Source organism: Vigna unguiculata, chromosome 5, assembly GCF_037176805.1.
Source record: "Vigna unguiculata cultivar grain cowpea cultivar isolate G323 ecotype 2 chromosome 5, ASM3717680v1, whole genome shotgun sequence".
In the NCBI taxonomy this organism is placed as follows: Eukaryota; Viridiplantae; Streptophyta; class Magnoliopsida; order Fabales; family Fabaceae; genus Vigna; species Vigna unguiculata.
Genome location: NC_140796.1, coordinates 54358955 through 54372156, shown reverse-complemented (window position 1 = coordinate 54372156; position 13202 = coordinate 54358955). Strand labels below are relative to the sequence as shown.

The window sequence follows — 13202 nt, the reverse complement described above, 5'->3', positions numbered from 1 at the left end:
CTAAATTATTAATATGGAGGATTAACCTACGACCTTTCCTTCATAACCTTTCTATCTAATCACTAAATCACTTCTGCATAAGAGTCACACCTCCACTGTTACCTTGCTATCCCTCCAAATGCCCCATGCATGAATGAACCCATGTGGCATGTTGTGGTAGCTTTTATTTGCAACAAGTTTGCACATGGATGTTATACCTTATTCTTGAAAGTACGAAATTGGTGTTTTAGGCATTATTCAAGCCATCATTCAACGTCTTGAAAAAGGTTTTCGTTTTTCTTTTTATTGCTAATGAAGCTTAAATGTATATTCAGAATAGTCATGTTGCTCATTGCTACTTATCTTAAGCAAGTCGGAAGTTTCAACATCATGAAATTTCTGTGAAGATTTGTCTTCAAAATCTAATGTTTGGTTTCTTATCTTTTACTTATCAAAACCTTCTATTCAACGTGTTTTTCTCATGTTTTGGAAAGGTTAGACTAGAATACAACTTTATAAAAGTTAACTCCTTACATGTTGATTTTCAAAAAATTTAAAGAGATGTTGAAATATTAATTTTAGTGAGACAGTGGATATTGGTGCTGCAAAATACAGTCATATCTTCAGAACCGTGCAAACGACATTTTCATAAAGCTATCTGGTGTAACATTACGAGTAGATTTGGTCAAATTTATAGTTTTTATTTTTTAAACGAAAAAGCTTCTACAAATTAATCTATATATAAACTATTTTTTTTATGTCTTTCACTGTGTCCGTGCATATTTCTAAGCTCTAAATACAAGTTTAATATCAAAACAACCCAGATAGCTCCTCTGCACTGGAATTTTTTTCGAAGGTTCAATATCAAAACAACCCAAATAAGATGTTAAATAGAAGCTGAAAAAGAAAATGTCGTCCACTAATAACATAAACGCCATGGTTGCATTACTTGTGTCCGCTATTTATATACGGCAAAAACAGAAAGTAAAGTGAATATGATAGTTGCAAGAATATGGGTAGAAACTGTGCAAATTTTGGGCAAATAAAGAATTATGCAGAATTCAGTTGTTCTTCAATTACCCATACAAAAAAATATGTAAAATAATCCGTTGCTATTTGTATCATTACTCAAAATAAAAAGACATGTAAATAAACTGTTTTTGGATGTGCTACTACTCAAAATAAAGAGTTACACTATCCATACAACAATTTCCTTTAACACGTTATAATATTACTTCTTTTCCTATTTATCTTCCATCCTTACGTCCCTATTGATGGTCAAAAGAATTGCAAGCCATTGTTTGGGAAAGAATAAACTGACATAAAAAATGTAATAAAAAAAATCCTTATTCAGATTAAAATCCACTACACATTCCAAGGTTTCTAAACTAATACATGAGGGATTTTTCTACAATATTGGTTTTCTTCAATGAATGTTCCTAACCCCTTAACTTACAAAAAAAATTAGTTCCTTAATTCAAAATCATTAATGCAATTCAAGGGCATTGTTAATAATTGTTAACAGAGCACTCAAAAAGGTGATACCAGATGGCTCTCATGACTCTACCATTTTACAATCATCAACCTTACCCACTGCCTCAAGTATTGAAGAGTAGGTGATGAGGTCGTACTGAAACCCTTTTGAACTCATTTCTTGCATAAGTTTTGCAGCTTCTTCAAACAGACCTGCTCTGCTAAGACAACCAAGAACGGTGTTGTAAGAAACTCCATCTGGCTTAATAGTCGAGTTCTTCATTTTCGTAAACATTTCCAGAGCACGCTTTGGGCCACCTGTTCTAGCCAAGCCATTCAGGACAATATTATGAGAATTTATATCTGGGGTGCAACCATTTTCTTCCATAGTTCTAAACAAGGAGAAAGCTTCATCCACCCTTTCAGCCCTTACCATTCCAGTCATGAGAGCATTATAAGCATAAACATCAGGGGTGCATCCAAGTTTTTTCATCTCATTAAAAAGATTGATAGCTTCATTGAGTCTCCCACATTTTCCAAAATGCTTAATCATTACAGCATACACACGAGCACTTGAACATCCACAGTTCTCCTTCAATTCCTGGAATAGTTCATTTGCAACATCATAGCGCTTTGCTACTCCTAGGGTGTTGATCAGGCTGCAGTAGGCAGCAGGACAAGGTGGAAAGCCTTTTTCATCCATTTCCTCGAGAAGCAACAAAGCCTTCTCAACTCTATTTGTTTTGCAGAAACCATCAATGAGAATTGAATAAGTAAATGAGCTGGGAACTATTCCATCTTTCTTCATTCTCTCAAACCATGAAGAAGCTTCAGAAGGTGGTGCCTTGGCCTCGAATAAAGATTTGATGATGGTATTATATGTGACAACATTAGGAGCACAATTCAGTAACTTCATTTCATCAAAAAGCTTAATGGCATCTCTTAAGCGATCAGATCTTCCCAAAATATTAATCAAATTATTCATCAGAATGACATCAGGTTTACAACCATCTTTCAGCATTTTCTTGTATGTCATGTAGGCTTCTTCAACCCTCCCAGACTTCCCCAGCCCCCTTATCAATTCTGTGTAAGTAAAGACAGTTGGGAGACACCGCCTCACTCTCATCTCCTTGACCAGGCCCAATGCTTCTTCAACCCTACCCAACTTAAAGTATATTCCCATTAAAGTTGTATAAATTTTTGCAGTGGGTTGCAGTCCATTCTCCTTCATCTCATCAAATAATCTAATGGCAGAGTCATCACGATTTAGTTTAGCAAATGCTGATATAAGTGCACTGTATGTAACAGAATCAGGGAAACAATGGCCTTCGTTACACATTTCATTATACAACTCGTGGACCTTTTCATGATGCCCCTCTTGCATCAGCATCAAGATGACAGAGTTGTAAGTGCTCGCTGTGGGTTTGCACTTGCGACCCTTGACCTGGTAAAAGACAGATAACGCCCTGTTAACCATCTTGGTCCTGCCCAAGATCTTCACGATTTCAGACAATTCAGCAGGACCCATTGCACATGAACCCTTAACCATTTCTTGTATGGTCTTCCACAGTTCACCGAACATCCTATGTTCATCCAAGCAGCGAATCAACGCCATGTAAGTGGTTGAATCATGTTCAAAACCCCTCCTCCTCCCAGCCCACTTAAAAAACTGAGTCTTAACACTAACCTCAACATCTACCTTTAGAATCTCGCGAACCAAGCGAGCATCAACCTTCAGTTTCAGCACTTCCAAGGCCTTTTCTGCATCAGGTCCCCATTTAAATATTTTCAAAATCCTAATGAATCTCTCATCCAATGTCCGAGAATAAGGTTCCTTCCTCAACACATATCCTCCTGTCACGGGACCGTTACGGTGGTTTCCTTCATAGGGATTAGGCAACCGAAACATTTGAACAATCTCATTTTCTGCTAGTTTAATCAAAACCACACAAAATCAGATATGGTCAAAAGTTGCATTGCCTTAATTAAAATCAAACAAACTCAAGAGTAACAAATATAATATCAAACTAAGAGAATATAAAATAACAAACAACAAACATCAATTTAGTTGAGTGAGCGAGTGAGTACAACCTGTTTGCTTTAATCTCTGAGAGAAAGGAGGAAAACTTGATATTCCCCTCCTCGTTGCAGCAGTGGATCCACCAAGCATCGTTGATTTTCCTCGAGCTATACGCTACGCAGAAAAAAAAAAAAAAGTTGCTTACCTGAAACTGAACCTATCGAATTTTTCTCTCATTTTATTTTCTGCCACAAAACATGAACTGCAGAAGGGATGCTTCAAAATTCAATATTCAATCAATGAGATTCGTAACCCATGCATGATATTCCCAACCTTCTCTTTCTTCTTTTCAACATAAAGTATAATTGTGTTACCTATTTATTTATCAACCGTATACATTTTCTCAGTTTTCACACTTCACACGGTAGATGGAAGAAAATACCCCAAAGAACAAAGAAAAGGAATTTATTCTCATGTTTTCTTCCTGCAATCCCATGATGTACTGAAATGACTTAAGTATCCTTTACTAAAAAATTGTATTTATGTTGTAGGGTACGTTTAGTTTTATTTGAGATATCCAAAATTAATTTCTAAATATTCATGATAATAAATTATTTGGAGGTACTTAAAATTATAAATGAGAAAATAACATCAAATAAAAGTAATTTTTTCTCCTTTAATTTTATTGAAGTGTTTTCAAACACACCCTAAATTTGCAAGGAAAAAAAAATGCAACTGGTTATCCCTCGTATTTGTGTCTTCTTCCATTTTTATGATTTCCTTTTTTTTAAAAGTGTATGAAAATAATTAAATAAAAAAAAAACAAATTGACAATGTTCTACATATTAACTTAAAAATTTTAAATATATAGAAACTAATTGCGTGTTGAACTAAAAATCAATGAAATTTCTTAAACACTACCCTCTCCACCGTACTTTTAAATTAATAAAACTATAATAGTCTTCAAATATAAAATACTCCTAGTTTCACTCCCTAAGTAATATATTTTTAGAATACTAGAAAACAAATGTTCTGCTTCTGGAGTTTTAAAAGTTACTAAACTTTTAGAGAATTTAAAATATTTTGTTAGTGAAATATACTATGGATAGACAAATTTAGAAGAGATTAGCATTTATTTTTATATTATCTTTATTTTTTCTCACATAATGTATATTTTCCTCTATTTTCTCACATTAAATATTTTAAATTAATTATATTATTAGATATTAAAAATTAAATTGGTTTATGTAACCATTTAAAATAAAAAAATAAAATGTTTAGACTAAAAACAAATAAATTTCGTTGATTCCTTGTAAGTTTGTCATCCAGACTTTTTTTTTTTGTGATGTGGAAGAAAAATTAATATCAAAATGTAATTTTACCCGTATAATTGAATTTAATAAAATTGAAAATTATAAGATTTCTATTTAAATCTGGAAAACAAGCATGAGAGTTATCATCATTTTGTATCTAAACGTTTTAAATTAAAATGCTAAAAAAAAACTCATGAATTTAACAAAATAGTTATGTCAAAATTAGAACACTTAAAACCACACATTACCAATGTATATATAAAACGAATTCAGCGCTACTTCTGTACCCAGAAGGTAATTATTAATTGACCAATCTCTCGCATATTTTACAAAATTATCAATGTGAATAAATTTTCAATTACGTGTACACTTAATATAACAATAAATTATACATAAAAGAAACCTTATAAGAAATAACACTCGATTCGAAATCACAACGAGCATTAAAGTAAATAATTTGATAATTTTATCCGTATACGAAGTGAAACCTGGTCCCCCTCTAAACGCACCTCAGGGGCTTAAGAGGCAATGCTCTAACCTAAATTGCAGACAGAAATGTACGACACTCACAATACAAAATGGGGAAAAAATAAGAAAATTCGGAGCATTTAACTCAAAATGAAAACAAGCATTGTAATTCCACTTATAGAAAATGGTACACAAATAATCTAAAACCCTAGGGATCGTAAGAGTTTGACAAAAAAAAAAACGGGCCCAAGACCATAATTCACCCATTAACAAATTTTCCAGCATCAACTCACCCATACCTACTTTTTCAGGCACAATTCATATTGTCGTACGTATCATAGAAAGAGATCATGGCAAAATCAACAACAAAAATTAAGCAGAGGTTGTGTTCTCTGACTTCTCAGTCTCCATTGGTTCAGCAGATCCTGGTGGCGGGGCCGGAGTACCATTGTCCCCTGCATTTTCATTACTGGTGGCATTAGGATTCTCCTGAGCTGGTGATTGTTGCGGCTGCTGTTGCTGTTCACCGCCCTGAGGAGGTGGGGTTGCTGGTGCTTCTGGAGTGGTTGGCTTTGGTGGGGGTGGCTTTGGTTTTGTCATGATTGGCTTACAGAACCTTTTATTGAAAGACAATGAGCAATGTTAAGAAACAAAAGCTACACACAGAAGAGAGACAAAAATCTTATGAACAAAAAGTAAATACCTGTCAACAGCTTCAGCTTTCTTTCTTATGTCAGCTGACAAAAGTACAGGGGAGGCATATTTTGGAAGGGTGTCCTGGTGATGCCTTTTCTCCCTGAGCCAGTTCTCAGCTTCCACACATTCATTTAAGACCTGCAAAAACAAATCAAATGGAAAACATGTTCAGCTCTATGGCAAACAGGAAAATATGAACAAAAGAGAATCAGTAGCAACCAATTACCTTCTGTTTCTCACTGATGTCAATGTGATCAAATTTGGGATCACTTGACATTGCAGCGTCTCTATAACTATTTATACAATAGACGAGTTGGTCAATTATTGAACCTCTCTCCGTGTATTCTTTGTAACGCTCTTCAATTGGATCACCTTGCTGCAAGCAAGTAAATATCCAATCAGATTGTAAAAACTAAAACACAAATATATCTTTCTTCGCGACGTTGATGCATAACACTTTTGTTCACTGCATCCTTAGAAAGTACTCTCTAAAACAACCAGGCCTTAAGAATACCATAATCAGCTAGGTTCAGATTTTTCAATCCCCGAAATTTCTTACCTTTTTGAGCTCTTCTAGTTTGGCAATGTATACACCTTTAGTTTCATCTTCACCATCTTCATATAGCCAGTCTTCCACCTCCTGAAGTTTAGTAGTGAAAGCTTCCCTCTCTGTATCAATGACAAACTCTTGGTATTTGTCATTAAGCTGAAATGATAAGAAAAAGTTAGTTAAGTAACAATCAAATATTCCACATCAAATAACAAGAAAATCATGACAACTATAACCTTGTTTCTCATGTCATATACATAAGCTTCTACAGCATTTTTCTTGTCTTTTGTTTCCTCCATCACTCGATCTTGCAAAGCCATTTCAAACTCCTTCTCGACAGCTTTCTGAACATCCGCAGCTGACATTGCTCCGTAAACTAACTCCGCCACAGGAACATTTATTTTCTTAATCTTTTTCTTTGGAGCCTCAGCCTGATTAACGTAAAGGCGGCAGTTCAATTAGTACATAAACAACTTGATTGATGCACATAATCCATAAGGCACTTAATATTCAAACTACAGGAAGGGGATGAATTAGGTCACCCTTGGTTTACTTTCTTGATTAATAAATTATTTTCAATATTTGACTGACAAAATTTGGACAAAAGAGACATGAAAACAATATAGTATTGTAAGGATTACGTCAACTGTAAATGAAGAGATCAAAACAAACCAAACAATCTCGTGCACCTCAAAACACGGAAACAAAATGAGATCCACTTATGTGAAACTCAAACACAATGAAAAACCACAATTAATCCAAACAATGTCCAGAAAATTTAAGTTCACACCATCATCTTATACATCAAATATACCATTTATAATAATTTATTTAAGGTCTAATAATACCCCTAACTTGATCCCAATTACCAATGGCATCTTATTGATTAGTATACTATTAGAAACAGCATAGACAGGAAACCACAAAATAACATATAACATAAGATCTAAATGTCAAAAATAGAAATATCACATCTAAAAATTTAACAATTACTCAAAAGCATTCCAATCATATGCTTAAAATTTCCTTTGACCAACCTTGGTATCAGTATCCATTTGCACAGGTTTATCTCCTGCCTCAGAGGTACCATTTTCAGTTCCAGGGACATCAGCAGTTGCATTGGCATTAGCATCTTGCATGTTAACATCATTGTCATTGGTGCTAGGCGGTGTGGCAGCATCAGCAGCAGGTTCATCAGTTTCCATTTTGGCATTTTCTCCAGCTGATTCTTTGGAAACAGGAACCTCGATTTCTTCCTCTTCCAAGAGCTTAAGAGAGAAAAATATGAAGTAAGAAATAGAGGCTATATGGTTTACTTCCATAATAATCTAACAGGGTATACAGTAGAAACAATAAAAGCAAAAGCCAAGGCCAGAGGGAGGAACTCACAGTTGCAGATTCGATAGATACAATTCCATGTACATTCAACCTAACTTTCACTTTAATTTTTGCTTTTTCACCTTTTGTTGATTGGAAAGGGCCAATCTGCAAACATTTTAATACACTTGGGAGTCAAATGACTGCCAAAAGAATGTGTTTCTGTGTGCACATAAATAAAAACCTTAAAACAGACTTACAGTACAAGTGCTGCTCTTTGCAGATTTAAGTACAATTAGGAGTCAAAATAACTACCAAAAGAACATGGTGTGTGTTATTGCACGTAAATAAAAACTCAAAAAACAACTTACAGTGTATGTGCTGATCTTCGCTGGTGTTTGCAAACCACTCACATCATCATACTGAACATCAATAGAAAACGTTCCTTGCCTGTAGATTGTCAGTGCCTTGACACTTGGTATGGGATTTCCCTTGGGGAAGACAAGGGTACTTTGTTTACTATCTGGCCCACTTTCCTGTGCATCAGAGCTTGCACCTTTCCACGAGAGAGAAATTGAGAAAGGAAAGCTTTCATTGACCTTCACATCATGAAACAGAAGAGCAAAATTATATAAAATATAATAATTACACATGTCAAGCATAATTTACTATTAATTTCAAATCATAAAATAATCTAATATAAAGGGAGATACCAAGAAAAAAGCAATTGAAAGCACATAACATGTACCCGGAAAATAACAAACAGATGCTGAAAACATGAACCAGAGAAATTTTGAAACATTGTCAAAGGGGCTTATGAACCAGAGAACAATACAAGCAAGAAGAAAATTACCTGAAACTCCCTCACTTTAAAAGTTGGACTGAGAATTGCACACTGCAATGCACAACCCCTTGCCACACACTCACTTGCATTCATTGTCCGCCTAGGCTCCTTTTTGAAGAACTCGGTCAATATTTTATATATAGCTGGTACACGGGATCCAGAACCAACCACCTCGACCATGTGAACATTATCAACTGTAAGACCTGCCTCTGCAAGTGCCTTCTCCAATGGTCCCTTCACTCGTTCCAAAATCGGAAGACTTAGTTGCTCAAACTCATCACGCTTGATAAAGCCTCTGACATCCTTCTCATCCATCAAGCACTCTATGTTTAAAGGTGCCTCTGGATTAGCACTAAGCACCTTTTTCAGCTTTTCACAAGCAGCCCTCAATCTTAGACAAGCCCTGGCATTTTGCAATACATCAATCTTGTAGTCCTCCTTAAACTTTGCAACAAAATGATTGAACAGAACCTCGTCAAAGTCCCTCCCACCTAGGGACCTGTCGAATGACTGGGACAATACTTTCAGCTGACCCTTTTTAAATCCAGCAATACACACTTGCATGCTGGCATGTCCAACATCAACAAAGGCAACATTCAGCTGATCATTTTCAGGAAGATCTGTCTTATAAATTCCGTAAGCCAATGCAGTTGCTGTTGTTTCATGAAACAGGCGTAGTGGGTGCAACCCTGCTATAGTGGCTGCATCCAAGACTGCCCTCCTCTGCAGATCAGTAAAATAAAGTGGAATTCCAATGCAACAATCAACAACAGCAGCATTCAGATTTTTCTCAGCTATTTCCTTAAGGTTTGATAACATCATTCCAAATACTTGGGTAGGTGTAAATGTTTTCACTTCACCCAAGTACCTTGCATGAATCAATGGATATCCATCAGGCCCTTCAGTGACAACAAAAGGGAAAGTCTTCAGATCTCGCTGCAGTTCCGGATCTGCAAATTGTCTACCAATCAACCTCTTTATTTGTGAGATTGAATTCTTTGGATTCATCATAGTAGATGCAGCACCAGCTGTCCCAAGGAACCGCTGTTTGTCACCAAAGCATACAATTGCAGGTGTTTCTCGCTTGGACTCGTCATTGAGCACAACATCAATCCCCCTCTGTCTTGCAACAGCAACAATGCAGCTTTCATTACCAAAATCAAATCCAACCACGCTCATTTTTGCTTGATCTCTAAGCCCAAAAAACACCTGATGAAGAAAAATAAAATAAGTTCTGTGTCACATCAAAATCTGAGGCATATATTCAAATTTTTTGCCCTAATAATAAATATGACTTAAAAAGAAAGGGAAAAAACTTCAAACACAAGTTTTATCTTGGTCCTGGCAATGCCTACAGTACCAACTCATCTACTGTTAGAGCAGGAGCAATCACATACAACAGTTGTTCATATAAATTTAGAAGTCATAACATAATGTTCATAACTGCAAGAGCGATTTGAAAAATAAACACCATCTTCAAAAGAATCAAAACTTCATTTTGCATGATATACTAAGTTTTGGAGATCAAATCATTCAACACTCTCCAACAAAATTGTAGTTTAACATTCATAAATTTCAGATAACAAGTGCAAAAAAAAAAAACTAAAAGACTTGTAACAAAAAACTTTCTCTTAGATTAAAAGTTGGTAACATAAATCTTAATTATAGAGAAAATGCATGAATATACCACGGAGAAGACACAGATCTATGACAAGAAGAGGCAAAAGGAACACAAATCTAAGAGAAGACGAAATAGGGTTTACCAGAGGGAGCGATCGAAAAAGTGAGAAACAATGAGAAAAAGGGTTTTGAGAGGTTCTGGAACAATCTTAATAAAGGGGCTTAAGACTAGTCCGAAGGACTCTTGAGTTAGTTTCTTCTGGGGCCTCTGTGGAATTTTGGGTTTGTGTTTAGTATTTGTGTTTGTGACCTTTGCACTTGTTAAATTGCCAGTTTTGAACGAAACAAAGGACGTGCTCCACTCAATTGGTCCCAGAGATGTCTGGAGAATCCTCTCACCTTCTAGAAAATTCTACTACTAGGATCTCTTCCTGCTTCTTTTTGCTTTTTGAAACCCTTCAATTGGGCCTCTTCACTCTGGGCCTTCACATAGTCATAATTAGTCCACTCAGTTCTAAGAAAACAAAATATCTAAAACAGAATTTAAATGAATTATTGATTTAATATTTCACAAACAGAAATCAATTTTATTGTCATTGAAAATTATCCAGTACATTTTTAATAAAAATATATAAAATTAATATGGATAATCCAATTAAAATTGATCTTGTTTTGTTCTTTAATAGATCAATATTATCCTTCATTTTGAATATGCATTATATCTCATAACAAAAACAAATATAACATTTAATGATTTAATGGTAGATTACATATCTTCTAGAATTATAATTGCACAATTTCAATTTTATAGATCTTTAGTTTATTTTTTTTTATATATAAAATTGATTGTGATGATGGATAGGTTTATTTAAACTTGAAAACAAAGTGTCTCTAAATAATATTAAAAAAAATATTTTTATTAAGATAAAATTACTGTTCGTTGTAACTATAAAGGTTTTTTTTCATCAAACATTTCAAATATTTAAAATAGTTTACACATTAACTTATTTTCAAATTTTGTTTAAAACAACATTTGAAAAGGTATAGAAAAAAATATTAATAATTTGTTGTTAAAAAGTTACTTTTTTCTCGTAAAATATTAAAATGTGTTCAGGTGGGTGAATTTTCATAATTAAATAGAAATTATATATATAAAGAGGTATATAAACTATGTTGACATTTTATTATTTCAATTTTATTTTTAATTATTTTAAAAATTAATTATATTTTATAAATAATTTATTTTTAACCATTATTTTAAAAAAATATTATTTTAAAAAAATATGTATATATATATATTTTATTTTTTAATTTTATATTTAATAATTATGTTAAAAATAATTATATATTTTTTATTAATAGTTAACTTAAATTTCTATGAAAAATAAAAATAAAAACACTTAGACGAACTCATTGGTAACTGTTATTTTATCTCATTGGTTGGTGACTGTGTTGTCTCCTGAATTTTTAAATTATGAAAATTTGAATATAATAGTGCCGTTGATAAATGTTTTAAAAATGTTATATTTATTCGGAAAATTTGTTATAATCTTTGATGATTTTTAGTTATGTATAACTTTATTCAATTTTCAATTAAATTATATATAAATTTCAATATTATTTTGAACAACAACGAGATGAGACTCGACACATTACATTCGTGGTTTCACTTTTTATTTAAATAATGATTACAAAGTAAGATATTGTAGATAGATAACCGAAAACTATGGTACTAAATATTTATAAAACAAGAAAAAAACTAAAATTACCTGTAAAATATGAAGATAAAAAATATAATTAACTAAATAATTTAATATTTGTATATATGTGGCAATATAATATTGTTTTGTTCTAATTTTTTTTTTTTTAAATGTTATAATTAGTTACGTTTTTTCTTATTTAATTGTAGTTGTTTAACACGGTTTTTAATCCATTCTTTCATACATTTTTATCATCAAACTTTATCCATGTATTTAATTTTTAAATGAACTGGTTATATAACATAAAAATAATATATAAAATACATGAATAATTGTGTTTATTAAATCTAAACTGTTTTGAGAATTAAAACTTTATCCATGTATTTAATTTTTAAATGAACTGGTGATATAACTAAAAAAATATATAAAATACACGAATAATTGTGTTTATTAAATCTAAACTGTTTTGAGAATTAAAAGTTAACTATTAATTTGTATAGATAAACAATTCAATCGTATACATTTTTTAATGTGAACTAATAATTTTTATTTTATTTTTTCTCCGCTTCTCTTTAGGTTTTTTGATATTTCTTCCTCTATCACTACTTCATATGCTTATTTGTTTACAAAAAGAATAATATAATTAAAGGCAAATTTATCATTATATTATAATTTTTCATAGGAAGATATGATGATAAAACGATATAACGGTATTACGATATAACAATATTATGATATAACGATAATACAATATAACGATAGGATGATATACGATGACAAAATAATGATATATCAGTATGACAATATAATAACATAACAATGTTACAATACGATAACACGATATAACAGTACCACAACACAATGATATAACAACGATATAACGACGACCAAATCTCAACTAATATTTTAGGGGGAGTCAAAATAATACAATCAAAATTTATATATGTAATTATTGTCTCTAAGGCAATACAGCGAATACATAATTTAGTATTAACCATAACTATACAAATAACTAATAATTATTATCATTTGTTCTTTCGTATTCTCGAACTTCATCAATAATTAGACCATAACTAAAATTTTCAGATTTTTTTAATGTAAATAAACAATTGTCAGTAGAAAATTCACCTTCCATATTTATTCAGCAATATTGTTTTGATAATCTTTATTACAAAAAAACAATTTTTCTATTGTAATAATGGCTCACATGTAATTCAAAACT

The 13202-nt window shown here is 32.5% G+C and overlaps 2 protein-coding genes across 3 annotated transcripts; both read right to left on the bottom strand.

Moving 5' to 3' along the window:
• Window positions 1–1310: 1310 nt before the first annotated feature.
• On the bottom strand, window positions 1311–3954 carry LOC114185782 (Pentatricopeptide repeat (PPR-like) superfamily protein). 2 transcript variants are annotated; one of them, XM_028073693.2, is made up of 3 exons: window positions 3847–3954; window positions 3544–3646; window positions 1311–3378 (listed from the first exon to the last, which is right to left on the bottom strand). In XM_028073693.2, the coding sequence occupies exons 2-3, from the start codon at window positions 3620–3622 to the stop codon at window positions 1535–1537; spliced, it is 1923 nt and encodes a 640-aa protein (XP_027929494.1). In that variant the 5' UTR covers window positions 3623–3646; window positions 3847–3954; the 3' UTR covers window positions 1311–1534. The 2 variants fall into 2 exon arrangements, with proteins under 2 accessions (XP_027929494.1, XP_027929493.1); XM_028073692.2 differs by having other exon boundaries at window positions 3544–3924.
• Window positions 3955–5392: 1438 nt separating this feature from the next.
• LOC114183288 (heat shock 70 kDa protein 15-like) lies at window positions 5393–10708 on the bottom strand. Its single transcript, XM_028070256.2, has 10 exons — window positions 10424–10708; window positions 8670–9869; window positions 8188–8415; window positions 7889–7984; window positions 7537–7767; window positions 6736–6930; window positions 6509–6655; window positions 6176–6325; window positions 5957–6087; window positions 5393–5869 (listed from the first exon to the last, which is right to left on the bottom strand). The coding sequence occupies exons 2-10, from the start codon at window positions 9837–9839 to the stop codon at window positions 5626–5628; spliced, it is 2592 nt and encodes an 863-aa protein (XP_027926057.1). The 5' UTR covers window positions 9840–9869; window positions 10424–10708; the 3' UTR covers window positions 5393–5625.
• Between the last annotated feature and the right edge of the window lie 2494 nt (window positions 10709–13202).

Excerpts from the sequence above, each read along its gene's own strand:
- LOC114185782 (XM_028073693.2), bottom strand. The coding sequence starts at position 3,622 with ATGCTTGGTGGATCCACTGCTGCAACGAGGAGGGGAATATCAAGTTTT. Across the intron at positions 3,379-3,543 it reads TCAGAGATTAAAGCAAACAG|AAAATGAGATTGTTCAAATG; the intron begins GTTGTACTCACT and ends TTAAACTAGCAG.
- LOC114183288 (XM_028070256.2), bottom strand. The coding sequence starts at position 9,839 with ATGAGCGTGGTTGGATTTGATTTTGGTAATGAAAGCTGCATTGTTGCT. Across the intron at positions 6,656-6,735 it reads TATATGACATGAGAAACAAG|CTTAATGACAAATACCAAGA; the intron begins GTTATAGTTGTC and ends TTATCATTTCAG. Across the intron at positions 5,870-5,956 it reads AAAGCTGAAGCTGTTGACAG|GTTCTGTAAGCCAATCATGA; the intron begins GTATTTACTTTT and ends TTTCAATAAAAG.